This window comes from Lygodium microphyllum, chromosome 2 (genome assembly GCF_053477565.2).
Source record: "Lygodium microphyllum isolate KBCC chromosome 2, Lygodium_microphyllum_v1.1.10, whole genome shotgun sequence".
Lineage (NCBI taxonomy): Eukaryota > Viridiplantae > Streptophyta > Polypodiopsida > Schizaeales > Lygodiaceae > Lygodium > Lygodium microphyllum.
In genome coordinates this window covers 172193748-172221080 of record NC_141136.1, presented here as the reverse complement: position 1 = coordinate 172221080, position 27333 = coordinate 172193748, and the positions used below count along the sequence as shown (strand labels likewise).

The 27333-nt window shown below is 40.7% G+C and overlaps 1 protein-coding gene across 6 annotated transcripts in view; it reads left to right on the top strand.

Moving 5' to 3' along the window:
* The window catches only part of LOC148040619 (alpha/beta-Hydrolases superfamily protein), a 105071-nt gene that overhangs the window by 48247 nt on the left and 29491 nt on the right, over window positions 1–27333 (top strand). For 4 of the 6 annotated variants that reach the window (XM_087701341.1, XM_087701327.1, XM_087701334.1 and 1 more), the window contains exons 3-10: window positions 19970–20100; window positions 20172–20376; window positions 20463–20677; window positions 23095–23195; window positions 23282–23354; window positions 23438–23506; window positions 23628–23735; window positions 23822–23947. In XM_087701341.1, coding sequence (XP_087557467.1) covers window positions 19970–20100; window positions 20172–20376; window positions 20463–20677; window positions 23095–23195; window positions 23282–23354; window positions 23438–23506; window positions 23628–23735; window positions 23822–23947 — 1028 coding nt within the window. Of the gene's footprint in view, window positions 1–19969; window positions 20101–20171; window positions 20377–20440; window positions 20678–23094; window positions 23196–23281; window positions 23355–23437; window positions 23507–23627; window positions 23736–23821; window positions 23948–27333 lie in introns of all 6 variants that reach the window. The other 2 variants (XM_087701329.1, XM_087701337.1) reach the window with 1 other exon arrangement.

Here is a 27333-nt window from a genome sequence, read left to right as displayed (position 1 = left end):
TGTTGCCTGTTACGTATCGCACAGCAGTCGCCTCCAGTCGTCTGTCCACGCTTGCTGCAGTTCCAAACATGGTGTTGCATGGTGGAAGAGCAGTCGCCTCCAGTAGTCTGTCCACACTTGCTGCAGTTCCAGGGAACGGCCGTTCCAAAAAGGGGACGGCTGCTGGAACGGCCCGGAACGGTGCGGAACGGGCAGGAACGGGGCTGGGAACAGGCAGGAACGTTCCATGGGCGTTTCGCTGGTAGACATATGCCGGAACGCGTTAATCCGTTCCTAAGGCCCGGAACGGGCGTTCCCTGTTTCTATGCCTCATGGTGTTGCTGCTATCATGTTCATAAAAGAATACTTGCAAGTAGACATGCCCTTATACACCGTGTTCTATAAGATTCAGCCATAAAATAAGTTATTCTAAACCCTGCTTGAAGCTACAAGAGGTGTTGTTATTTGCTTATATGTTTGGTGACATTTACACATTGCCTTATACTATTATTCTTTTGTTTGAATGCATTGCGTATTTTGCTTGGGTTTTGATGTTATGGTGGGTGTAAGAGTCTAGGATAGTGCGTTTGTTCCTCTCTTTGTTTTGCCTCCAACATGATGGGAGCAAGTGGTGAGTAGGTGAAAGAAGGTTAGTGATGGGATATGGGACGTGGCGAGAGCAAAAAGTGAGTAGGCAAGTGAGTAGGCAAGTTGTTATGGGACAAGGTGACATGGAGGATATGTACAATCTTTTTACCTCCTCCTTTAGCGATGAGGTGTCGTTGATGAAACTCTTGTACTTCAGTAGATGCTCGGAAAAGGTGGGAGGCTGGCTCCCATGTTTGCTCACTAGCATCATAGCCCCTTCAATGAACAAGGTATTCTAGTCTTCCATAGGAGATTTTGAAATCAAAGATAGTCTCAACTTCGTACTCTTGGTGACCTTGGATTTCAACAGGTGGTGGTGGTTGTAAGTTCCTCCCCCTTATTAAGCATGTATAGCAAGGCTTCAAGATTGAGACGTGGAATACTAGGTGAATTCTCATGGATTGTGGTAATTGGAGGCGATAAGTGACTGAATTTACTCGATCAATGATCTTGAATGGCCCAAGTCTCTGATAATCTAGCTTTTGGGAAGGGCAAGAAGAACATTAATCTTGGGGTAAAAGCCAACTCGATCTCCAATATTGTAAGTTGGATGTTGCATCCATTATTGATCGACATTGTCTTTATATCTTTCTTGGGCTTGTTATGGTACTAATTAGGCTAATAAATCTTGGACCTACATCTGATGAAACTTTTTTAAACATATAACTGAAAGTCTATACTTAATGTTTGTACTTAAAACATACATTTGGAGACTTTACTTGAAGCTAAGTGCAAAAGAGAGCTGAAATAAGACTGGGCTTTCAAGACTCAAGAGTATGGTATAAAACGGTAAACCAATAACTTTATTATGAGCCAAATGGCAATCTCATACAAAAAAGGTATACAAAAATGGATCATGTATGATGTTTAAAATATGATAAATCTCATATGACATAGATACTAGAGTCTTAAGTGCTCATATTACTCTCGGCATTGAGCTACAAGCATCCTTGTTGGCTCTTAAGGAGTCATCACTCTTCTCAACAAATCACTTGCACTAAGTACATTGCTCTTCTCATCATACTCAGGCTCTCTATGCACTACACAAGAGGTAGTGATAGGTGTATCCTCATGTGCCGCACTAGGAGTGTCTTTTGAGCCACTTCCACACCTTGTGTAGCACTTAAGGCCCCCATGATCACCATGGGTAGCCCGTATTGATGTTGAAGTATAAGCTTCACCACTTTGTGGTGTGATGGCGAACCATGACATGTCAGCATGTATGAGTATAAGAGACTCGCTAATCTATCTCCTCAAGCTCCAAATAAAGATATTTGAATATGTGCTCCTTCTCCAAGTTCCTCTCACGAGTCACACTTTTAAGTGTGCTTGCGAAGAGCTTGAGCACATCTACATTAATCTATATATTTAAAGAATAACTCAAAGTTAGACTAAATAAATAAAACATCTCTAGATATGTTACATGATTCAATTTTATGAATAAACTAACATAGTAACAAGTATGTAGATATGGTATATCTATCTTACCATAGACATCTTATACATGCTACGTAGCATGTATAAAATCAGAGCGACAATAAACTAGTTGCTTCAATTGTTGCATGCTAGGCTTGTTGTGAATTTTTATGTGCACGAGAAAATAGGCGAACCAATTCTTCTCACACGCACCCGATGAGCAATCCTAAAGCACATGGGAAAAGAAAATAGGTTTAAACTTCAAAAATCAAGCTTGCAACTAAAATCAATTTAAAAGAATTAAGAGATTTGAGATTTTGTTGCAAATCTGTGCAAGAATGCTAAACGCTACTTTTTGAAGGTGGAACAATTGGTAGCCAAACGACTCTTGCAAAAAAAAGGCTTTACCAATGAATCTCTCTTTCAACAAATTATGGAAGTGAAAGCGGTGTCATTTCGATCACTATAGTTTATGAGCTCTTGGAAGAAGATACCATGGTGCTCTTCCACCAAAGCCTCTAGAAGAAAGGCATCATGATTGGCAAGGACATCAATATCTATAAATAGGGAGGGCTTCTTGAATGTGGGATGCAAGAGATCCACTCCCATCTCTTCTTCATAAAAAAGAAAATATTATCTCTTTTTGGCATGGTGTCCAAGATGTCTCTAAAAAGGTATAAAAGAGAAATTTAGAGGGAGAGATAGAGGGTACATCATTCTTGGATGGTAAGAACTTTGAATCATGATAAAAATTCAAAAAAAAAAAAAGGATTATCATGAAGGAGCCTCCTCATCCAAGATGGTCAATGCTTGTATCTCCACTATTGCCTTTGCCGTAAGATGATAGAGAAGGTCGATAGTAGATGAAACCAGCTTCCCTTCTTGGAAAGGGTGGTAATTCCTGCAATTAGCAAATGAACATAACTTAAAATGCACAAATTACCTTAATAATCTCGGATATTGGACACCTTGTTGGTCCCAAAACTAGCGTCCTTTTTGGTATTTCTTTATGTAATTGCCAATGGAATGAGTATAAGCTAAGATTCGCAATTTCCTTTGCTATTTTAAAACCCCCTTTGTTGTAGTAACAATCAGCAATCAATTCGGGCCAATTGCCCCTTGATTTTTCACCTAGGACTTACACAAATGGAACCACCAAGCAAATAGCTGCCCCAAATTACAATGAATGGGCTGACATATGAATTCCTTGAAAATTGGACAAATTTTAGGGTGCAAAATTTAGTGTACGATGCCTTCATCAATTGGCTCGGGTCTCGAGGTGGCTGTCAAACCCTAATTCCTGTAGAAATTTAGGGTTTACAATAGAGATCTCTTTGTTGTCCATCAAATTTGATTGAAATCTGATCCAAAAGGCTGAGAAATATTGAGATTGACTGAGGACAAGCTAGAGAAGATGAGAGAATGCTAGAAGAGAGAGAGATTCAAGAATTCTTTGCCAAAAAGGCCTTTAGATTGGTTGCAGTTTGTCAAATACTGCCTAGGAGCTGTCATCTATTGCCAGGGATGCCAGAATTTGTTGTCGCCAGTCATCAGCTACCACTAGCTCTAGGAAGCCTCAAAATTGCTGTTAGCTGTTGTTGATCGATCTTCTCTTACCCTTGGCTGCCTCAGAAGGTTTTCCAATGGCTGTAGATCAGACTAGTAGCATCTCCTTTCTCTCTCTTGCAAGTTGAATGCAGTGAATGTTTCTCTCTAGCCTCCAAAGACGTTTTTTAGTCTTGCATGGCATTTTTGCCAAGTAGCAGCCTTCTAAATCCATTTTTCAGTATTATCCAATCATTTATTTATTTTTTAGAATTAAATAATTCTAAAAATTAAATTCAGCCCTTTTGACCCTACCCAAAATTAAATGTGGCTATCTATAATTTAATTGGCTAGACCATTTGCAACCTGACGTGGTTTGCAATCTCTGTCGACCCTTAGATTGACATTAATTAATTAATTAATGCTAGTCCCTAGTATCATCACTAGCACTTACTGGTGAAACCATTGTCCTAGGATCACATTTGATACCGGCTGACCATCAAAACCCAGTCAACATAACTTATCATAACTTTCACCTTTGACACCCATTGCATCCTGCAGGTCCTTGGCTTGTTACCATGAAATAACTACCATGTGCAACACGTGCTAAACAACCTTGCACATTTGATTAATAATTTAATCAAATGTTATTAGCAAGATTAAAGCATCTTAAAATTTCGCATCCTTATGATAGTAGATTCCTCCATATCAATCATGCAAAGGACCTTGTATATGGGAGTGGCACTAATAACAATGCCCCTCACATCCATCCAAAACTCCTCCTTTAATCTAAGTTGTTGAACGGCCTTTACTTCTACTTGACTCGATGAGGATTATCCTTCAAGCTACTCCTTGAAGTTGTTGGATGATTGTCTTTTGGAGCTTGTTGCAAATGCCATAGAGACGTTCAAGGAGAAGCCACATGGTTGCAGAGTGTGTCTTTGAAGGCTTCTTCGACTCCAAGTTCGAGTATAAGTGATAAATTGCAAGAACTGAAACCTTGCCATTGATGAAAGTGACGATTGTGTAAGCATCGTCCACAATTCTTTTCATCCACTCCAACTTGCCTATATCTTTCATAAGAAGACCTAGGAAATGTGTGGCGCATGGTGTCCATACTATGGATAGAAAGTTGGCCTCAAGTTTCCATTCCATAGAGACACAATTAGAGACGTCCGTAACAACTTGCACAACGTTTTGTGCACCAACCTATTAGATCATGTGTGACGCATAATGAAGTTAGAATCAATATATTTGGAAATATTCAAGCAATCAAATTAGTAAATTTGGAAAGTTGCAACTTGCAAGTAAACAAATCAATTACTTGAATGATGGCTTGCCGTATCTGCCAATACATAAAGAAGCTCGTGGCTTTTCTTTTCCTTATGCTAGCATTCATTGCTCATAGGAAGTACGTACCAAGTGGACAAGAGACAAGGATATTTATTATCCCCCTTTCTACATAGTTGCTCCATCCATCGGATAGGATAGAGTATCCGTACTTTGCCCAACCAACACGCACGGGCTGAAGTGACTTATCAATCCTCTCTCTCTCCCCTCATCAAGTTTTCTTGTACGCATGTCGTGGAATGTGGCATTGTAGCATCCCTTGCATGGACCAATGGCAGCAATGGCTTTGACTATTTGCTTTCATCGATCCACTTTAAGGATGTGGAAAGAGAGATTTCACTCAATTATGGTGCATATAATCTCAATTTTGGCTTGCCTTTACCTCTCTTTGAGAAAAGAGAGAGGACTGGATGCTTGGCCCATTGCTTAGGCAAGTGTGGCTTGCCTCTTTTGTATAGATGCCCCACTTGAATGACTTCTCCTCGATGGGATAGAGAAGGTCTCTCCAATGGAGGAAACAGAGACAGTTGGAGAGATCCGATGCCCCATGATCGAGAGACACCACCTCCTCGTTTGCCTGTGAAATGCCTTTGTGTCGCTTCAATGGCAAGTATTTCCAACAAATTTCTTGGTGGACATTGTCGGGAATGGTGGGGCATAATGGTGTGGCTTCCCCTCCCGATATGCATATGTGAATGAGAAGATGGGTGACGGATGAGATTTGGATCTTGGGGCAATACTTGCATTGCCACTTGCAAGTGTTGGGTTTCTTCTTCATTCGCTTGAAGTAGGCACAATGGAAGCGAAAGGCCTCATAAAGAGGAGGTGCCATTGATGATTGGGTATATGGAGAGAGTGAGAGAGAGAATGGAGACTTTGGAAGATGGATTTGGAGACTCAAGAAGGTGGAGGGTGGAGTGATTGAGGGAGTAGAAAGAATACGAAGATTGAGGAAGTAGAGATAGCTTAAGGAAGTAGAGAGCTTGAGATAGCAAGAGTGCTCGAGGGAGTACAAAATTCTTAAAGGATGAAGGAGATGGGGAGGGGGAGAGATTTTTATAGAGAGGGAAAGAGCGTTTTAGGGTTTAGAGTTGGTGAGGAAGGAGAATGAGGAAGGAGAGAATGAGAGAGAGAGAATGTGTCACACAAATGTGAAATTTTGAGATGCTTTAATCTTACCAATAACCATGGTTGTTAGATGTAAAAGGTATGATACAGTACGGTATGATAAAATATGGTACTAACTGGTACCTTAAGATTTTATAAGGTACTACACTATTAGTACGAAATAAAAAATTTCCTTGATTATTTTGGACTATTGATCTTGGATAAGGGTTAGACCGTGGACAACAAGCTGAAAATGTTGCTGTTGAGCAAGATGCAGGGTTTTCAAGGTATAATGAGGTTGATGACTGGTGAAGTGGAGAGGAATTTAATTATTGGTTTAAGAATCGGACGAGGAGAGCAATAAATCTCTTTACTAAATTAGAAAAGGATCCTTAATTCACCCGATTTTTGAATGCTCCAAAGAAGGATGGCAAGGGCAAGAAGAAGAAGAAGTTATCAGATATTTTCTACACCTTCAGGACAACAAGGTGCATTGAATGTAATGCCAAAGCCTTCACTTGAAGCTCCCAAAGAGACCAATGAAGCAAAACAATTGGTACCTACGAGGCAAGGAATGCAAATACAAGGTTAACATGGAAGTGCCAATCCAATGGATTTTGAATAGCCAGGCATACATGCTATGATGGGGTTGTTAGCAGAGTATTTGTCAGCTCATGTGTGAGTCTGAGCTTGATCTGGGCTGGGCATTTTTATTAGGTATTTTAGGTATTTTTCTGGTGTGGCATTTTATGCCAGTGGAGCATTTTATGCACCAGTCGGCCAGCATTAAATGCTGTCCGACCAGCATTATTGCTCCCCACTTTTTCAGCCTATTTATACTCAGTGGCTCCTCCTCAGTCAGTCACTTCATCTTCACCATCTGCAGACTCTGTGGAGAGAGGAGCCAGTGCCAGTGCCCACGCAGCCAGTGACTTACTGTTGTATGCGACTGTCTCGTGTTCAGATATATGGATTCCATTTCCCGTGCATACATCTGAGTTCTCATCTGTATCGTGTTCTTTCTTTTCTCTTTTTGTCTTGTGTTTCAGCAATTTATTTCAGTACATGTTTATGCTTCCACCGCTGCTCCACTTCTGACATGGTATCAGTTTTCAGGATTTGTGTTTCTGCTGTGTTTTCTTGCTAATTTCAGGACTGTTTTGTACCCCTGCTGATTAGACGACTGCTGTCGCAGCCAGGCGACCTGTTTTGGGGCTGTTTTCAGCCTGCGTTTTTTGCAGTTTTGCCATCGCCTGCTGCCTCCGCACCCTCTGCTGCCTACGCACCCTCTGCTGCCTGCGTTTTTCATCTGCAGCTGCTGGCGACAGTTTTCTACCTGTTTTCTCCAGTTTACAGCCTGCGTTTTGCTGATTCAGCATCTCTCGTGGCTGGGTGACTGTTCCTTCAGGCCGTTTTTGCTGTTTTTGGCAGTTTTTGACTGATTTTTTGACTTTCTGCAGCAGATTTTGTCTTCTATTGATCAGATTTTGGGTTCTATTGCATGTGAACTCTCTTTTTCTGTAGTCTGTGCTTGTGTTTTGGCTGTGTTTCCTCTCTAAATTCCATCTCTTCTCTACTTCTCTTCTTATCCTCTCCATATGGCTCCTCCGTGCACTTCCACTGATGATAAGTTACATGGACTTGATTATCTCACATGGAGTGCTGTCATGAAAGCTTGGTTTGTGCATCTCATTGGGACGGTCCTCTACAAGCTCCCCCCGGAGTTGGATGGAGTGGCCAATGCTTTGCGGGCGCAGATATCATCGAATCCTGTCAGTTTTACACATATGACCTCGATGCTTCTTGAGCACGAGACATCCTTGAGATTACAGGGGCGGCTTCCGGCACATTATGGAGGTGAGGCTTATGTAGCTTTAGAGAGGGGTGACGGGAAGAAGAAGTCGAAGGCCCAGTGTTACCACTGTGGCAATAAGGGACATTTGCGGAAGGACTGCAAGAAGTTAGCGGCTTCCAGGAAGGAGCAGACGACGAAGCAGGATGCTGACTCTACCGATGAGTCCTCTCCTTCATCAGACTCCGACTCCGATCCTCCGACCAAGGTGAAGTCCCAAGCGCGGAAGGGATTCTCTTCTTCGGATCGCGGGAAGGGCTTGGTGGCCCCTTCCTCGGCTGCTTTCTAGTGGTGGTGATGAGGTCATCCCTCATGACTCTCTTGTGCCAGAGAGGGAGTGTGAGCGGGTGTTCAGATGGGGCAGCCGCGCCTCATCTATATTTTTATACAGGTGCACAGGTTCCAAAGAGGGACATCCCTGACGCATCGACTTCAGTCTGGCGGAATCAAATCCTGGAGCTAGGATTGACATCCAGGTTCATGATGAGCTGGTTCTCTGACAGAGGGCGGGAGGCTTTCGTCTAGAGCTCACATGAGGGGACACTTTGGCGGTCTCGCCAAAGGCAGGGAATTCATGGTCACCTATGTTCAGAGGCATTTTTGATAGGATAGTCTTGTATGCTACTGCGAGACATTGGTGATGGACACAGAGATATGCTATGAACTTCTCTATTTTCAGGTGTTTGGTACGATCGACATCGACATTAGGTTCTCTCCGAGGCACCTTGGTGGTGGCTTGATCACCCACTGCTTGGGTATCCATGGTTCTACTTGGTGGTTCTATGTTATATAGTTTCTGATCCCTTTTCATTGTACTATTGTATTGTATCAGATCACTCATGATCTGAGAGAGGGTGTTAGCAGAGTATTTGTCAGCTCATGTGTGAGTCTGAGCTTGATTTGGGCTGGGCATTTTTATTAGGTATTTTAGGTATTTTTTTGGTGTGGCATTTTATGCCAGTGGAGCATTTTATGCACCAGTCGGCCAGCATTAAATGATGTCCGACCAGCATTATTGCTCCCCACTTTTTCAGCCTATTTATACTCAGTGGCTCCTCCTCAATCAGTCACTTCATCTTCACCATCTGCAGACTCTGTGGAGAGAGGAGCCAGTGCCAGTGCCCACGCAGCCAGTGACTTACTGTTGTATGCGACTGTCTCGTGTTCAGATATATGGATTCCATTTCCCGTGCATACATCTGAGTTCTCATCTGTATCGTGTTCTTTCTTTTCTCTTTTTGTCTTGTGTTTCAGCAGTTTATTTCAGTACATGTTTATGCTTCCACTGCTGCTCCACTTTTGACAGGGGCAACTAGGATACTTTAGTGGTAGCATGATTTTTCATGCTATAGTTGGATAGGGACTACATACAAGAATGTATGGCACAAGTCTTTATGGTATGTAGTAGCCAGTGCATAGTGTGCAAGGCCCAATGAATTCAGGTATGGATGGAAATGTACATAATCCTATGTATGGCAGCATTGGCTTGATGTGTGGGGCACAAAGTAGCATATTTGGTAATGTATCTACACCCTTGAATGCTTATGGGTCCATATGTGGCCAATAAAAATCTTCAGTCAATGTATATAAAGTAGATATGATACCTCTATGACCTTGATATGGATGACAATGAATCTCATTCAAAACAAAAGATCTAAATGGAACTGTAACACATAATCTCTTTTCATAAAACATGAATCCATCATTGTAAGACAGTGAATCAATAGGAATCTAGTTATTTTCAACTAATTTATTCCAATCAACATGAAAAGTAATGTCCTGATTATAAGTATCCTTCATAGGGATTAAAGAATCAAATGATATAACAGAGATATTATGAATTGTCAATCTTCTACTTAATGCATCGTCCACTACATTTTCTTTACCTGGTTGATATTGAATAAGGGGATGAAAACTCTGAATAAAAGCGGCCCATTTGATATGTCTGTCAGATATTTGAGGTTGACTAAGTAAATGTCTAATACTTTGTCGATCAGTCTTAATCATAAACTCAGAACCCATTAAGTAATGTTTCCATTGTCTTAAAGCTTGTACCACAGCTAATAATTCTTTATCATATGTGGAATATTTAAGTTCGGAGGGTTTCGGTTTACAACTAGAATAGGCTATTGGATGATTATCTTGCATAAGTACGGCTTCTATTCCAGATCCGCTAGCATCAGTAACTACTAAAAAGAATGGTCTACTAAAATCAGGTAGTTGTAATACAGGAGCATGGGTTAACGCATGTTTCAATAAATCAAAAGATTTTTGTTGATTATCAGACCAATGATAAACAATACCTTTCTTTAAAAGTTTAGTTAAAAGCAAAGCAAGTAATGAAAAATTTCGCACAAATTTCCTGTAAAAACTAGCAGCAGCTAGTATATGATAACTCGACACCCAAAGGGGCAGCAAGGGACTAAGATGAGGGTAGAAAAGCAATGAAGTTTGAGTCCTTCAGTGGTGCACAAGATAGGTTTAAAGCTTTGACTTTCATTTAACAGTTTGATGCAACCTATTCAAGGGGAAACTTCACTAAGTTCTTGAAGATTTGAAAGGCAGCCACTTTTTTGAAGGGGAATACATTGCAATGGTGGTCCATGCTCTTAATGCAAGGAAGAGCACCATCAACATGGATACAATTTAAGCAAATGTTTGCATCTAATCGGTTGACAAGTACTTTTGAGATGGATGCCATGACAGCTTGGAATAAGCTTGATGTAGAGGAATGTAAGAATTTAGAGCAATATAATAAGTTTTGGGATGCATTTCTACTTGCCATTGTGTATCGTCCCATACCCATTCATGAGCAAGTAGAAAAATATGTTTGTGGGTTGCCCAAATAAATTTGGGATTTTTGCATTAAAGCACTGTGTCTAGCATGTCCCAGCCCATAGAGACTGCTACTATTGTAGATGCTTTGTTGCGTGGGGAAGGATTCAAACTTCCTAGAGAGCAGGGAGAAGTCGAATAAAAAGTTGTGTAAGGCTAAGAAAAGTGGAAGATCTGAAAATCAGCATGAAAAGGGGCCAAATCAGCAAAGAAAGGGCTCGAAAACATTGGCACAACACAGGGAATTCATGGTTGCTAATTAATGCTTTATTTGTGAACAGGAGGGTCACATTGCAAGGGATTGTTCCAATAGGTAGCAAGGTGAAAAATTAGAAAATTAGGGAGATTTCAAGGGAAAGAAGATCAAATCATCAATGGGATTGGTGCTTGATTTTGTTAGTGATCAGCCCAATTATGATGCTATTGAGTTGTGCAGAGCATGGGACAAATTTAGGAATCAGGATGCATTGATATTCTTTGATAATGGTGCACAAGCCAACTTTATCTTTGTAGACATGGCAGCCCATCTAGGGGTCAAAGAGGATGAGATGGGACCCATGGGGGAAGTTGAAATGACATCTAAAGGCCATACAGAGGCCGTCACACCGCTCATTGGAAAGCTTCAGTTGCATATACAAGGATATATAGACAACAAAAAGTTCCTCATTGCTTTAATTGAGGGTTGTCAGTATGCCATGGTGTCACCGTATGCATGTAGTGATTGATTTACGTGCAAAAAAGATCACTATTCAGCATAAGGGAAAGACACTCACACTTGATGTAAAGTCACTAAGGATAAGGATGATAGTGAGAATGTTGGGAATATAACTAAGTTAGAGAAGGATCATATGTCATTTCTGAAAATATATGCTGATTGCTTCTCTTAGTCACTTTCAAGGTGGCTATTGCCTGAAAGGCTTGAAGATCATGGTATAGATTTTATATTTGGAAGTAGGCATAGATTTTATATTTGGAAGTAGCCTACCTAATAAGCCATCCTACAAAGTCAATGCAGCCTAGTAGGAGAGAGAATGAGTCAAGTAAATGAGTGGTTAGAAAAAGCACTAATTCAGCTCAGCTCATTTGCTTTTTGTTCTCTAGTGCTTTTTGGTGCAAAAAAAGGATGGTTGGTAGCATATGTTTATTGATTATCGTACTTTGAACAACATCACGATAAAGAATTGGTTTTTGATCCCTTGGATCGATGATGTTATATATAGATTGTAGGGGGTGGCCATTTTCGGCCGTATAGATTCGAAAAGTAGGTATCATCAAGTACACATTAGATCAAAGGATGTATCATGTGCATAAGGCAGCTTTAAGGATATTTTTTTAAAAATTATAATTATCTTATTCAGATAATAAGATAGAGCATAGAAAGCACTTGGACATTATGTTCAATGAGTTGCATTAAGCATAGGTTGGTTATGAATGACAAGAAATGTGAAATTTTTTTACATGAAATCCACTTTTTGGGACACACTGTATCAAGTGATGGTATTCGTATGGACCTTGCAAATATTGAGGCTATACGATCATGGCCACCTTTGAAAAATGTTCATGAGATCTGTAACTTCTCGGATGTATGTTCTTACTACATGATGTATGCAAGTTTGCTAAAATTGCATCTCCATTGTATGCTTTACACAAGGAAAATGTCCCATTTAAATGGACAACAATGGAAATTCCGGCATTTGAAAAGTTGAAGGATAAGATGACTGCAGATCCTGTGCTTGTGTTTCCTGATCTAAGAAAGTCATTTGTGGTCCAAAGTGATGTATATGGTAATAACATTGAGGCTGTTCTTATGCAGGATGGCTAAGTTGTAGCTTATGAGAGTTGAATTCTCCATGATGCAAAGAAGAATTTACAGGTCTATGAGAAAGAGCTCTTGGCTGTAATTCATGCATTGTCTGCGTGGAAATGCTACTTGTTGGAAGCTGATTTTATAGTGTATATGGATCATTAAACTTTGAGATACTTTTTGACATTAACAAAGTTTTCAGAGAAATATATGAGATGGGCAAATTCTCTCTCTATGTTTCATTTTCAAATTGTACATTTGATGGTAATAAGAATTTTGTGGTTGATGCACTATCACATAAGCCACAAATTTCAGCTCTCAGCATGGTTTATCACATTGAGTTGGATGCCATGAAAGAGCAATATGTTGCTAATTTGAGCTTTGCTAATGTTTACGATCAGTGTTATGGGAGCACTAGATTGTGCTCGAGAGACTAGACTAGATGCAAGATTTGTTACAAGAGTTCTAATTACAAGATAATCCCATGTAGAGGCACAAGGTACAATGATAACTTAACAAGATACGGAAAATTCCACAACCCGGGACCGTAGGTATAGACAACAAGACTCGATAGGATATGAAGGATCCCACAACCCGGGACCGTACGTATGGATACAAGATATCAAAATTACAAGATTTTCCTCAATGAGAATGAACAAGATACAAGAGAGTACTAAGCAAGATCTCATACTACAAGATTACAAGGTAACAAGACAACAGGAGTATAATGGAAGACAAGGCAAGACTAGATACCATGACTAGACAAGAACTAGAATTAGAACTTGAAGTTACTTACTTGGAGGTCTCGACTTCTTGAGCTCCCAAGATTGGCATTGGCAAGAGTGAGGAGCTCGATGGCGAGCCCCTTCTTCTACAGGTGTTGGAGGGCACTTAAAGATCTTCTAGAATCATCGATGATGCAAGATGACATGGCATATCTTCAAGAAGGTTCTATGATGACATGGCAAGGGTGGGTTTGCATGGTTGGCTCGAGGATGTCCTATTAAGTGTGCGTTCGTATGGGGTGTGGACTCATGTGGCATGAGCAAAAATTAATCCGTACACTTAATCATGGGATGTCTGTGATATCACCTCCTCCTCTAGCTACAAGTTCCACAAGGAGCGGCTTGGTGGTTTGGTCCAAGTTTTGTTGGATTTCTCTTGTGAAATTCTTTAACTTTGAGAGGTGCTCTTTGGAGATATTTTGGGGGTTTCCAAGTGCTATCATTGATGCCATATCCTTTCTAGTGAACAAGGTATTCCAATTGACCTCCGGATATCCTTGAGTCTAAGGTATGCTCGATCTCAAATTCTTCATGATCTTTCATCTAGATAGGTGGTGGGAGATTAGATCTCCCCCCTCTTAATTGTGAGCTATAGTATGGCTCAAGTAAGGAAACATGGAAGATTGGGTGGATCTTTATGGTGCTAGGGAGTTGGAGTCGGTAAGTAATTGGGTTGATTTGGGCTGCGATAGTGAAGGGCTCAAATCTCTAGTGGTCTAGCTTGGTGGAGGGCCTTGTTGTGTGGAGTTTATGCTTGAGTAACCATACTTTATCACCGACTTTGTATGTTAGATGTTGGAGATGATGTTGGTCCGCATAGTGCTTGTACTGATTTTGAGCCTTTTGGATTTGTTGCTTGAGTTCTTGGTGTATATCTACTAGGTATTGAGCTTTATCTCGGGTGGTAGGGTTCTTTACTTGATTGGAGAGATGTACATCCATCCTTGGATGTTGGCCATCGTTTGCAAAGAAATGAGTTTGCTTGGTAGAGGCATGGATACTATTATCATAAGGAAACTTTGCAAAGGGCAAGAGCTCAAACCAATCATTTTGATGGTAGTTGATGGTGCAAGAGAGAGATTGTTCCAAGATTTGATTTACCCATTTTGTTTGACCATTAGTTTGTGGATGATTGGCTCTGGATAAGTTAACTTGGACTCCAAGGAGGTTGCAAAGGCTCTTCCAAAAACTAGATATGAATTTGGGACCTTGATCGCTTATGATGTCATTTGGGAGTCCATGTAATCTGAAAATGTATCTAAGGAAGAGTCTAGTTGTAGTTGTGCATGTGACGAACTTGGTGGTAGGGATGAAATGTGCCAGTTTTGTGAATCTATCTACCACAATAAGAATAGAGTCATATTTGTTTGATTTGGAAAGATCTATTATGAAATCCATGGACAGAGAAGACTAGGGTCATGTTGAAATGGGCAAGGGTTGCAAGAGGCCATGTAGTTTGTGACGAGGTACCTTGGCCTTGTTGCAAATATCACATGATTTTATATATTCCTTAACTTCTTTTCACATTTGGGACCACAAAAAATCTCTTGACATAAGCTCTAAGGTCTTACTAACTCCAAAGTGTCTTGTTGCTAGGGTGTCATGGCATTGTTGGAGTACTTGGAGTCTTCACTTTCTAGGAGGGATGTAAAGTAGATCCTTATAGTATAACAATCCATTAGTTTCCTGAAACTCACAAACTTCATTTCTTTTTTCCTCTTGATTTTTTCTCTTGACGTTGTTGGCCAAATCATCATGCGACTTGAGTTGTATTGCTTATTTTTTATCAAAAGCTTCTTCTTCCTTCTTAGGTGCCAGGTAGGATTTTCTTAATAAAGCATCTGATTGGCATTGTTGTTGTCCTTGGCGATAGGTAATGACAAAGTCAGACCTAGATAAGAAGTTACTCCATTTGGATTGTCTTTGATTGAGGATGCAGATTGTTATAAAGTATTCTATATTTTTGAGATCTGTATAGACGATAACATTATGGGCTGCACCCTCTAGATGATGACGCCAAGTATCAAAGGCATCTACAATGGCAAGGAGTTCTTTGTCATGGATCTGATAGTTTGTCTCTGGAGGGGAAAACTTCCTTGAGTGGAATGCCACTGGATGCATATGACCATCATCTCCATGCTGGGACAAGATGGCTCCTAAGGTATAGTTTGATGCATCGGTCTTCAAGAAAAATAGCTTGGTAGGATTTGGGTAGACTAGGATTGGGGCAGTGGTGAAAGCCATCTTAAGGGTGTGAAAGGCCTTCTCGGCTTCGGGGGTCCATGAAAGTTTCTTGCAAGTCTGGTAAGTGGTGTGACTATTTTTGAATAATCCTTGATAAATATCATGTAGAAGTTGGCAAAGCCAAGGAAACATTGGACATTGCAAACACATGTGGGTGTGTGCCAGTCAAGAATAGTCTTGATCATCTTGGGGTCCATGAAGATTCCTCTTTGGGAAACATTGTTCTTTAAGAATTCCACTTCTGTCTGATGAAAGAAACACTTCTCAAGTTTTACATATAGTCCTTTTTCTCTAAGCGTTTTCAAAACTAATTTTACATGGTGCTCATGCTCTTTTGGATCTTTTGAGAATATCAAGATATCATCCAAGTACATAACTACAAAATCATCTAGATGCTCTCAGAAGACATTATTCATTATATGTTGAAACACTGTAGGAGCATGGGTGAGACCAAATGGCATAACAACATACTTGAAGTGACCATACCTTGTGCGGAAGGCTGTCTTCCATTCGTCTCCTACTCTGATTCGTATAAGATTGTAAGCCCCTCGTAGATTAATCTTTGTGAAGATCTTAGCTTTTCCAAGGCGTTCCAAGAGCTATGGTATCAATGGCAAAGGGTATCGATTCTTGACTATTATCTTGTTAAGTCCTTGATAATCCACACACATTTGAAGTTACCCATTTGTCTTCTTCACAAACACAATTGGGGCTCTAGTAGGAGACTTCGAGTGCTTGATGAACCCCTTGGCTAAGTTCTCATGAGTGTTCTTGTGTAGTTCAGCTAGTTCATCAGGAATAGCATATAGATGGGTCCAAAAGGTGGTTGAACCCCCTCATGGAGTTCTATAGCACAATCATATGGTCTGTGTTTGGGCAAGAGATCTACATTCTTTTTTTCAAAGACATCTTGAAATTCTTGATATTGGCTTGGTAGTTTGAGTGACTCATTCTTACTAGATTCTTGAGTTGATATATGATATATCATGTAGGTCGGCTCTTGCCTTGCTATGTGCATAAAGGCTTTGGCTCCTAGATATACCGACTTTTCTTGATTTTCATGCAATGTAATCTTTTACTTAACCCAACGAATTTTTGGGTTGTGTTTCTTTAGCCAAGGCATTCCAAGGATGATTGGATTTGTGGGATTGGACATGGCATTAAAGCATACACGAGATTTGTGATCGCCAAGGTAATATCTCCAGATGCTAGAGGTCTTCCATCCATGACTTCAGCTGTTGCAGGTATGGTCTTTTGGAGTACTGGAAATCTGGTATCTTTTCACAAAGCCATCATCAATGAAAAATGCGGAGGTCTCGGAGTCAACCAGGGCTTTGAGGAAAAGGGTCTTTCTCGGTAGGATCATTTGGATTGTGACAAGGAAAGTTTCCATAGGTGTGGTTGTGATCCAGAGGCCCTTTCTTATATCAAGGTTCGATTGTATAGTCTCGTTTACAATGGGACATCCTCATTTTCCTGCTCGAGGATGGTTGCAACAACTCTTTGGGTTCTTGCTCTTTTGTTTGGGTAATTTAGGGCGGTGTGTCTAGGGTTTCCACAATATAGGCATAGATGATTCTCTCTTTGTCTTTGCTTTTCTTGTGGGGTCAAGGGATGGAATTTGGTATTATCTATTTGCATCGGTTTGGGCTTGGTTTCTTCTCTAGTTGGGTCTCTGATTGGGACTAGGTTCCATTGGTGAGGCCTTAATTCTTCCCGCTTTTCTTGCTTCCTCTTGAACAATCTATTATCACACTAGATGGCTTGCATGATATAATCGTTGAGTGTGTTTGTCTCGGGCATAGTGAGCATGAGATCCTTGATGTCATTTGGAAGACCCCATTGGTTGATAAAATACTCCTCATGCCAAGTGAGGTCACATATTAATTGCTGAAATTCAGATGCATAAGTAGAGGTAAAGCGGTTACCTTGTCATAGCTTCCGAATTTTTGTTTCTGCTACTCAACCAGTGTCTACATCTCCAAATGTGGAAGTGAGTTCGCAAAGAAATGCCTCATAGTTATGAAATACTGACATATTCTTTGCTAAGATTGGGGTGAACCATGATAAATGTTGGCCACAAAGAAAAGTCCCAATGAATTCCACCTTGGAAGCATCATCTGGATACCTATCCGGTTGCATGCGGATATGGAGCTTTATTTGTTGCAGGAATCCCTTGAACTTCGAACGGTCACCATTGAACTTCTCTAGCACGCTTCTTGTTCATTTAAGACTTGAATTTGTTGTTGGAGGTTTTAAAGGGAGGCCATGATTCTTTTGAGGGTCGCCTCCATGATGCTCAGTAGGGCTAGAAAGTAGTCTTGCTAAACTGTTATGGAAGCACTAGACTATGCTCGAGAGCCTAGACTAGATACAAGATTTGTTACAAGAGTTTGGATTACAAGATAATCCCACGTAGGGGCACAAGGTACAATGACAACTTAACAAGATACGAAAAATCCCACAATTTGGGACTGTAGATATAAATAACATGACTCGATAGGATATGAAGGATCCCACAACCTGGGATTGTAGATATGGATACAAGATATCAGAATTACAAGACTTGCGTCGATGGGGATGAACAAGATACAAGAGAGTACTGGACAAGATCTCGTACTACGAGATTACAAGGTGACAAGACAACAAGTGTTATAATGGAAGACAAAACAATACTAGATACCGTGACTAGATAAGAACTAGAACTGCAACTCGAAGTTAGTTACCTGGAGGTCTCAACTCCTTGAGCTCCCAAGACTGGGATTAGTAAGACTGAGGAGCTCAGTGGTGACCCTCTCCTTTTATAGGTGTTGGAGGGCGATTAAAGATCTTCTAGAATGTTCAATGATGGCATTATCGATGATGCAGGATGACATGGCATACCTTCTAGAAGGTTCTATGATGACATGGCAAGGGTGGATTTACATGGTTGGCTCGAGGATGTCCTATTAAGTGTGCTTTTGCATGGGGTGTGGATTCATGTGGCATGAGCAAGAATTAATACGTACACTTGATCATGGCATGTCTGTGACACATATAATTCGTGTGCTGTGGACATTGAGTGTCAATATAGTGTGTGTAGACCTAGTGCCTTTAGACATTAAAGTAGTGACACTAGGGACTAGAATAAGTTAGCCTAACTCTAGTTAGTTGGTGGAAGTTTGGTTAGGTCAAACCATGACCTAAACTAGTATTGTACTTTCACTCTATCTTTTAGCTTAGCAAGTATACTCTATTCTCTTGCTTAGGCTAACTCACTGTCATTGTCTCTTGTTTTCTCTCTCCTCCATAGTTGGTGCATTTCTCACACAAGTTAATACATGTAGCAACGGTTGTGTTGACTTGGGGATTACATGGCGGAACAAGCGAGCACTCCATGTATCACATGTGATCTAGGTGCATAAGGAGAATTGATAATTTCGCCCCAATATGGTTGCTTCTTATATTAGCATTTTTAATCTTTCTTTTAAGGTTTCAACATGAATCTTTAACTTTTTAATGGAAGCAAGGTGCCTAAGCTACCCCCTTGCTTTTTAAAAAGAAGACTTAACAAATCCACATTTCATGCACTTCGTTTATAATACTATCTTCAACATTATCTTTCTCGACTCTAGGCAATATGTATTCTCACAATATACATTTTTCTCTCCATCTTCTTACTTTTTCTCGGTCTATTCCTATTCTCTCACTATCACGGCTTCTCATGGAGTTTCTCCTTTTGATACTCCCGCTCCTTGAACCTCAATACACGGAGGACGGTCGTCCCTTGGCTTCTCTTGAACTTGAATACATGGACACACAGCACCTTAAATTGTCTTTTTTCATGAAATCTGATGGAGATTCATCTCTAATAGCAATTCTCCAAGCTCAAATCAAAGACATGCAACGGCAATTGGTCGAGATGCACACTCCCTATTTTCCATTTATGTTTGCAGCCATGAAGACATTGTCTCTTCAATTCTAACTTGATCCCTTTAAAGGAGAGAAGAAGGAATATGATGAGATAAACATTGATTCATGGTTGGCTAAATGGACGGCTTATTTTCATTTGTATCAATTGGATGATGCTCAACATATCAGATAGATATAAATCATATTGTAGGGGCAAGCGTTGGTGGACGGGGCTATGTCCCAAGCTGGAAACATGTGTAAAATTTCAATCCATTTTCCTAAAATATTTCACAATTGATAATTGGATTAAAATTTTTCATAAATTGTCTAAGCTTGATATAGAAAAGAAGTCCTTGGACACATATTCACAAGAAGGGGGGGGGTGGGGGATGTTTGGTGGGAGTACTTTGATGATTTGCTTCCTAAAGGTAGGACTTAGGAGTTTTCAAAGAAATCTTGTGGGGAATAACATTATGCATTTCTGACATTGAGCATTATTTCTGTTGATGGAAGAAAAGGAGCAACGCATGCCATATTTGCTCTTTCTGCAAGGAGGCCCAGGTTTTGAGAGCCCCCGTCCTGTAGAAGCAGGAGGTTGGCTGAAGAGAGCTTGCAAGGAGTTTCGAGTGATTCTTTTAGACCAGGCATGGTTAGCAGTTGCTTTGTAAAAGTTTTTGAAAAAAATTGTATATCTTACAATGAAGTGACATTGCAGCGTGGCACGGGTCTGTCAACTCCACTAACAACCTCCTCTTTAAGCCAATTTGAATCTTCTGAGCAACAAGCAGAATACCTACAACACTTTCGAGCAGATAGCATTGTTAAAGATGCTGAGTATGTAAGAGCTCAATTAGTTCCTGATGGAGAGCCTTGGACATTGCTTGGGCAGGTTCTTAATCTGGCCTTTCTTCAATTTGCAGGTTTTCTTACCATAAACTTTGAGATCAACTTTTTTCAAGAGAAAATTGACATTTGTATGGTTAGAGTTATGGTGGTTTTTGTGCAGTTACATACCTTAGCTTTGCTCCAGCTGGGTTAAAAGAGGTATTATTGACTGGTGGACTTCCACCAGTGGGTCCCAAGTGCACGGCAGAGCTTGTTTATCGTTCATGCTTCAAGCGTGTCTTACAACAAAACAAGAAGTTCTATGGTCGTTTCCCAGAAATGGTCAAGAAAGTTCAAGAAGTTGTACTACACCTTGATGGAATGGAGCATGGAGGGGTCTCTCTCTGACTTTCTCTTTCTATGAATCTTGTAATGTGTGTTCTTTTTATAAGAGGGAGGGAGGGAGGACAGAGATATTATTAAGTGTCTACAAACATGAAGTTGGCCTCTGAGATCAACTGAAGTAATGATGCATTGACTGTGGCCCGGGTAATGAATGTTCTGGCTCATAGATAGGTCACTCCTTATGGTATAGGGGTTATGCTAACTGTAAGTGATTGGTACTGAAGCTGAATAGGAAAAGTAAAACAAACTTCACTGATTGCTGTGGGTTAAAATACAATTGCAGGCCCTGTGTGCTAGTATACATACAGATATATGAGTATGTACATTTTAAGTAGCGATAGAACTTTACGTTTAGATATGTAACTTCAGGTCCTGTGTACTCCATGACGTAAAGACCAAGACATATCTGTCCAAACTTTGGGTAGTCAATCACTTGACAAAGGGGCCAAAACCTAGAAATGCAATGCTCCTTTGACTCTATCTCTCAACAGCAGGCAAGCATACCCTGTCCTCGTTGTCCACCCATGCTAATCTTCTCCTCTCAATCTCGTGATTGTGTGACAATACTCGGATCTGGTTGATAGCAACGCTCATAGCATGAGACATGGACATCCATGTAGCCTGTTTGTTGATAACCTATTGTCTGTGAAGAGAAATCGATTGCTCAAGTGTTGCAGCTTTGGTGGGTAAGGTCTCCTACCAAGTCTCTGGAGCATGTGTCTATATCAGATCCAGTCACAAGGCTCTGTTACTATCCTCTTGGGAGAGTCTAAAGTACAGATGGTTATCTGCCTGTGTTCAGCCTATGGTCTGAGAACCAATGAAGTACTGCAGCATAGCGCAGCAAGTGCAGCCATGTGTAGTATGCTCTCTCCCATATTTGTTCCTGAAATCCCAGAATTTGATCTACCTTCGAGGGGAGGATGATGCACTAGAATTACGAGCTTGGGAATGAGAAGTTCATGTGACTGTGCTGCAGGCTTGGCTTGTCCTAGCTTGAATATTGTGAGTCAGCAACAAGATAATCCCTGGGCTAGTCTACAGGAGATGCTAAATCAAGGTCAAGTCCCTCCTAAGGGCCATCTACTCCTCCCCAATCCTTTTAACAAATCTGGCTTGACTCATCAATTAACTGTAGTCTGTGCCACAACCTCTGAAACTCTCGAGACCTAGTCCCAGTCTGTACTCCATAGCTTCTACACTTGCCACCTCACCTTTTCTTTCTCCCAGAAGAGAAACTTTCATTAAACAGCCTCACCAGCAAAAGTTGCTAGGTTAAAATACTATACACAAAGTCCGAATAGAAATAAAATAAGCATAGGGAACAGACATTTTTCTATCTCCAAGGAGAATATCTTGTATTGCTGAGCACCAGTCATTACCACGTCAGAAACTCTAGCATGCAAGAAAGCAAGGTGTCTTGCTCCTCTGAAGTAGTTTTTCTCAGCACCACAACTGGCAAATGCAGAGCTTGAAGAGAAACAAGGCAAAGAGAGGGGGAGCGAACCAGTGTTAGCACCCACTGGGTCAATGATTAAAGTAGTTCCAGCACAATTCTATATGCTTCAGTGAATGGTACTCACTTTGACATCACACACCTCTTTGACAGGATGGAAACAAGAAACTATGGTTGTCACACAATTCCACAATGCCTCACACAGCATGTGTGATTTCCCACATGGGTCCCATGGTACTCCTGCGCAGCAGCAGCTCAATTCAGACAACCAGGAGAAAAATACAATAGCAGGAAAGTATCCCTGCCCACCACTCAGGTGCTGCCTGCCCTGCTGGAAGCCATCCATACCCAGCACAGCAGCTCAATTCAGACAACTAGTAGAAAATACAATAGCAGGAAAGTATCCCTGCCCACCTCTCAGGTGCCACCTGCCCTGCTGGAAGCCATCCATAACTGGTCACAGCTGCTTGCTGCTAATTATAGCCACATTGTCACCTGGGCCTCTTCACCCATCACTTGCTAAAACCTCTGACTGGAAGCCTACCTGCCTGCCAGAGTGTCATGTGCTTGGATGGAGGCCTGGAGGCTTACAGCATCCCATCTGGAGCTTTGTCAATAGTATATTTTGATTTTTAATACTAACATATTTGAATAGAATAGTCAGACATTATATATAATTTAAGAAGATGCTCTCACAATCCTTTGAGAGTATGTATTGGTTTAAAAAACCATACACTTGAGAAAAATATATATGATATAAAACTTTCAATAATTGGTGCGTCAATCTCATAACTATGCACATAGGTTTCTGTATGTGTGCTGGAGCCATACAGATTTTACTATATTCTTTAAGGTTATGCATTGCAAAAGATGAAAAGAGCACGAAAGAGGGAGAAGTCTTAAGTCACTGAATGCTTAAATCTAACTAGTTGCCTTTCTTGATTGGGAACAGGTACCTTTACCATCTGGTGGTAAGTTGAGCCCACGTGGTCTACAACTTTTAGGGTTGTCAGGACTAGGATTAAGTGGGGGCTTTGAAAGACTCCATTACTTGTGAGATTGCAAACTTCTAAGATAGTTTCTAACTGATCTCTAAGATCATTTGTTGATGTATAAACTGATGATGTCATGCTTGCAAGGTTTGAGAGGGCATGGGATCCAATGCTACTGTCTGGAAAGAAGAAACAACTGAGTAGTACTTTTCTTCGGATGGTATTCTAGCTTTGTTATCAGTTCCTATTTCATAGCATGGAGCTTCAGACCTAGTGAATAACATTGATAAATCTGGCATGCAGTTTGAAAATTGGCTACCCTTTGACACAAATCCATTATATGCAGTCATGCATGAATCTATATACTGCCAGGTAACAATTTGTGATACAATATATACAACTAAAAACATTTTTGAAATTGCACACCAGAACAGACATGAACAGTTCCTGGAAGCTAGTTCTAACTTTTTGCTCCTTTAATGGACATGTTTAGGGTGCAGCTTCAAATTGGGCAGCTCAGAGAGTTAGAGATGAATTTGGAGATCAGTTTGATGCAGTGAAAGCAGCGAAAAATGGCGAGATGGTCCTATTTACAGGAGAGGTGTTGATTGTTAGAGCTGTAACTTCTTTTGAGTAAATGGCAGTGTGCATCTATGTTGATAAGTGTTTTATTTATGCTTTTTGCAGATGATATTTCCATGGATGTTTGATGAAATGGCAGCTTTGCAGCCTTTGAAGGAAGTGGCCAATATCTTGGCAAGCAAAGAAGACTGGCCACCTTTGTATGATAAAGAGTCTTTAAATTCTAATAAGGTATCCTACTCCCAAAATCCTAATTGTTTGTTTCGGCATGTGTAATCTTGCCCATTGAGTAAGCTTCTGGAGAAGCTGCTGCATTTTTGCTAACTTTTGGGAAAAGTGTATCCAACCGAAGAAGTTTGTTTTGAAGTGGACTTGCAAGAGTTCCATTATCAGGAGAAATAAACAATCATTGCATGTAAGAATATGGCAAAAACGTTAATAGTGTTGTGCAAGTGTTGGATTGTTGATGTTGGCTTTGACCACCGTAAAATCAGTTAAGCAGCTCCCAAAATAGCTGAGTCTGCAGATACCTTCTTTGGCCCAATGATTTTGAGACTCTGGCCCTCCTTGATTCCTGAGTGGTGCAATAGATGATTTGACTGGCAGTTGGTCCATCATCACCCATCACAGTAGGCACCCATTGAGATACCTCACCCTCAACATGATAAAACAGATCTAATCATGGCCCACGAGATGGATGCTGGAGACCAGGCTGGTCCTGTGACAACAGTACAATTTTTCCTTAGGATTAGAATGCTTTTGATCACTTTTTTATCTTTTCATAAACATGGGAAGTTTTCTTTTATTTTTTCCCTATTCAGGAGAAGAATGATACTATTAATAGATCCCCTTGGGACAACATATCCAAAGGCAAAGTACAAAAAGGGCCTTCTAGGGAACTTACAAAACAAAAAATACACAACCAAGGGGAAGTCTATTACAAGGCCTGAGTGAATAATCAATCAAGAGGTCTGCAGGCCCAAATCCTGTATGGCTGATAGTAAAAGTGCCAATATCCCAGATCCTGATCTCTCCTTCTCATAGTCTCTGAATCACCTTGTATCCTTTACCATCTCTTATGGAATGTGTGGACAATCTCTGTCCATATGTTGAAAAGAGTCTCTGCATTGGATGTGTCCAATAAATCTATAGTATGGCTACACTTACCAAGCAATCATACCAGCTATGAGCTCCCATCTATGACATTGTCTCAAAGTCCACACTTAACATAGGTGATTGATATTTGCCATACCAAGTCAAGCGCCAATTTCTAGACCCTTGTGCACTAATAACCATAGAAAGAGCGAGGTTTCGATCTAAAGCTATCCTCCGAAAATGAGCAAGGAAAGGTGTGTGAATTGTAATACCTTGTGCTGAGTCACTATCGACGTCACTCTAATCTTGCTTATCTAGATCATTGTCTCCAATTTGATGGTGTATCCAAAGGAGATATCCTTGGGTACCTATGCAAAGGATGTTGGGATTGACTCACACCTACGCTCACAAAGGAGTGTTGGTGATCCGCAATAAGACATTGGGGCACTTTTTACTCTCCTTACGAGAGGTTTTTTCCCCCAATTACATTATTTTCTATTTTGTGTGTTTATGTTATAGAGTTCAATCACTTACCATACTTTACACCTTTCAGGTGTGAATGCATCTTAACAATCCTAAGGTCTAAGGGTTGTACTTTGTACTTTCACTTACACACTTGGGAATTGCATCATGTGTCGAGCTATGTCTTCACTCTCACTCTCTCTACTATCAATTGTGTACTTTCAACTAAGAGCTGTCATATTCCATCTCACATGTGGTATCAAAGCTTAGGCTTGGCATGGTCCAACTCTCCACTCCATGCTCGCTTGTCATGAGAACGTGTATTTTTAAAACTTCACTTAACATGTGGATTAATTTTTAATCACATGGTTAAGTTAATGTTGCTCATGTGAGGTGTAACTGGGGTTAGAGTAAATTTATGAGTGCGGTACCCGAGGAAATCATGGGATGTCAAAGGCAAAAGTTGCAATAAGTTATGTTGCACAAGTACTTGGTGGTATCTGGTGCCAGTTGTTAGCCCAGGTCATTCATTTGGCCATAAGTGAGTTGGTGACACCAGAGAAGTGGTGTTTAATGGTGCATAACATCAATCTAATGGTCAAAGATGGTGTAGTCACTTAACAATGGAAGTTACCTAGTCAATTTAATTATTGGCTAATCTAATTATTTTTCAAGGCACCGAAATAATTATTAGATTAATTTTCAGTATTTAAAGACTGAAAATTAATACTTAATTATGGATAATGGTGAAAAAACCATTTGGAAAGGCTTCGACTTGTCAAAAATGCCCATGCAAGACTGAAAAACGTCTTTAGAGACTGAAGAGAGACATTTTTAGTGTATTCAGCTTGCAAGAGAGAGGGGATGTTAGTGGTCTGATTTGCAGCCATTGGAGGACCTTTTGAGGTAGCAAGAGGTAGGAGAAGACCAATCAACAATAAGTGACAGCTTCTACAGGCTGTTGAGATAGGGCAACAACAATAAATGACTGATTTTCTTTAGTTCTTTGCATCTACAAGCTGTTGAGACAATGCAGCAACAATAAATGATTTTCTTTAGCTCTTCATGAAGAAAGCCTGAATTTTCTCTCTCCTCAATATTCTCTCTCATCTCCCAGCCTTTCTACAACCTTGCTCCAATGATTATAGCATTGAGATAACCAAAGGCTGAGAAATTTCAGATTTCTCCGCTGTAAATCCTAAGTTGCAGCAAAAAATAGGGTTTAGCAGCAACCTCGGGAAGCATGCCAAAAATTGGAAGCTCCAAGACTTGGATTCAATATGCCCGAAGCTATTTTTAGTCAAATTCAAGTGGAGGGACCAACAAATCAATGAATTTGGGGCATTTTCCATCTCCATCAAAGCAGGAGAAGGCCAATTGCTTGACCAAATCAAGGGGAAAATCATGTTGAAAACTTGCTAGTCAATTTGTACAGCAAGGGGAGTTGGAATATCACAAGGGATTTGAAGAATCCCATTATACATCAACCTCTTCCTCAATTAAGTTAAAGAAATACCAAAAGGGGCGTGAGTTTTGGGGCCAACACAGTGTCTATTGTCCAAGATTGTAAGTTATTTCAAATTTCTCAGTTTTGTAATAAATGTTATTGCTCTAACTAAGTTGTAATTAGGGAATTACCACCCATCCACGGAAGGAAGGTTGGTTTCACTCGCCAATCTCTGTTTTCACCTCATTAAGATACAGGCCTACCGCCCTATAGGCTCGCCCATCTACAGCTCGTGGATCCTTGCCACCAGCAGCTACAGCTCTCGCCACCAGCACCAACTCTTTGCTGGTTGTAGCGCCGCCCTCAGGGTCACTTGCGCCACCAGTAGCACAAGTGCTACCAACACGCTGCTCAAAGTGTCGTTGCCACCTGCACTCTACACCGCCTCCTGGTCCTCCTGCGTTGCCAAGCTCGCTAGCCTGTGTCAACTTTGCTTGGTCCAACACGCAGCCAGCACCTCCACCTAAGCCCTACCAATGGCCAAATCTGCCACCACCTCTGCCCTGTTTGCCACATCCGTCAGGTCATTCAGCTTTACAGTTGTCGCCATTAG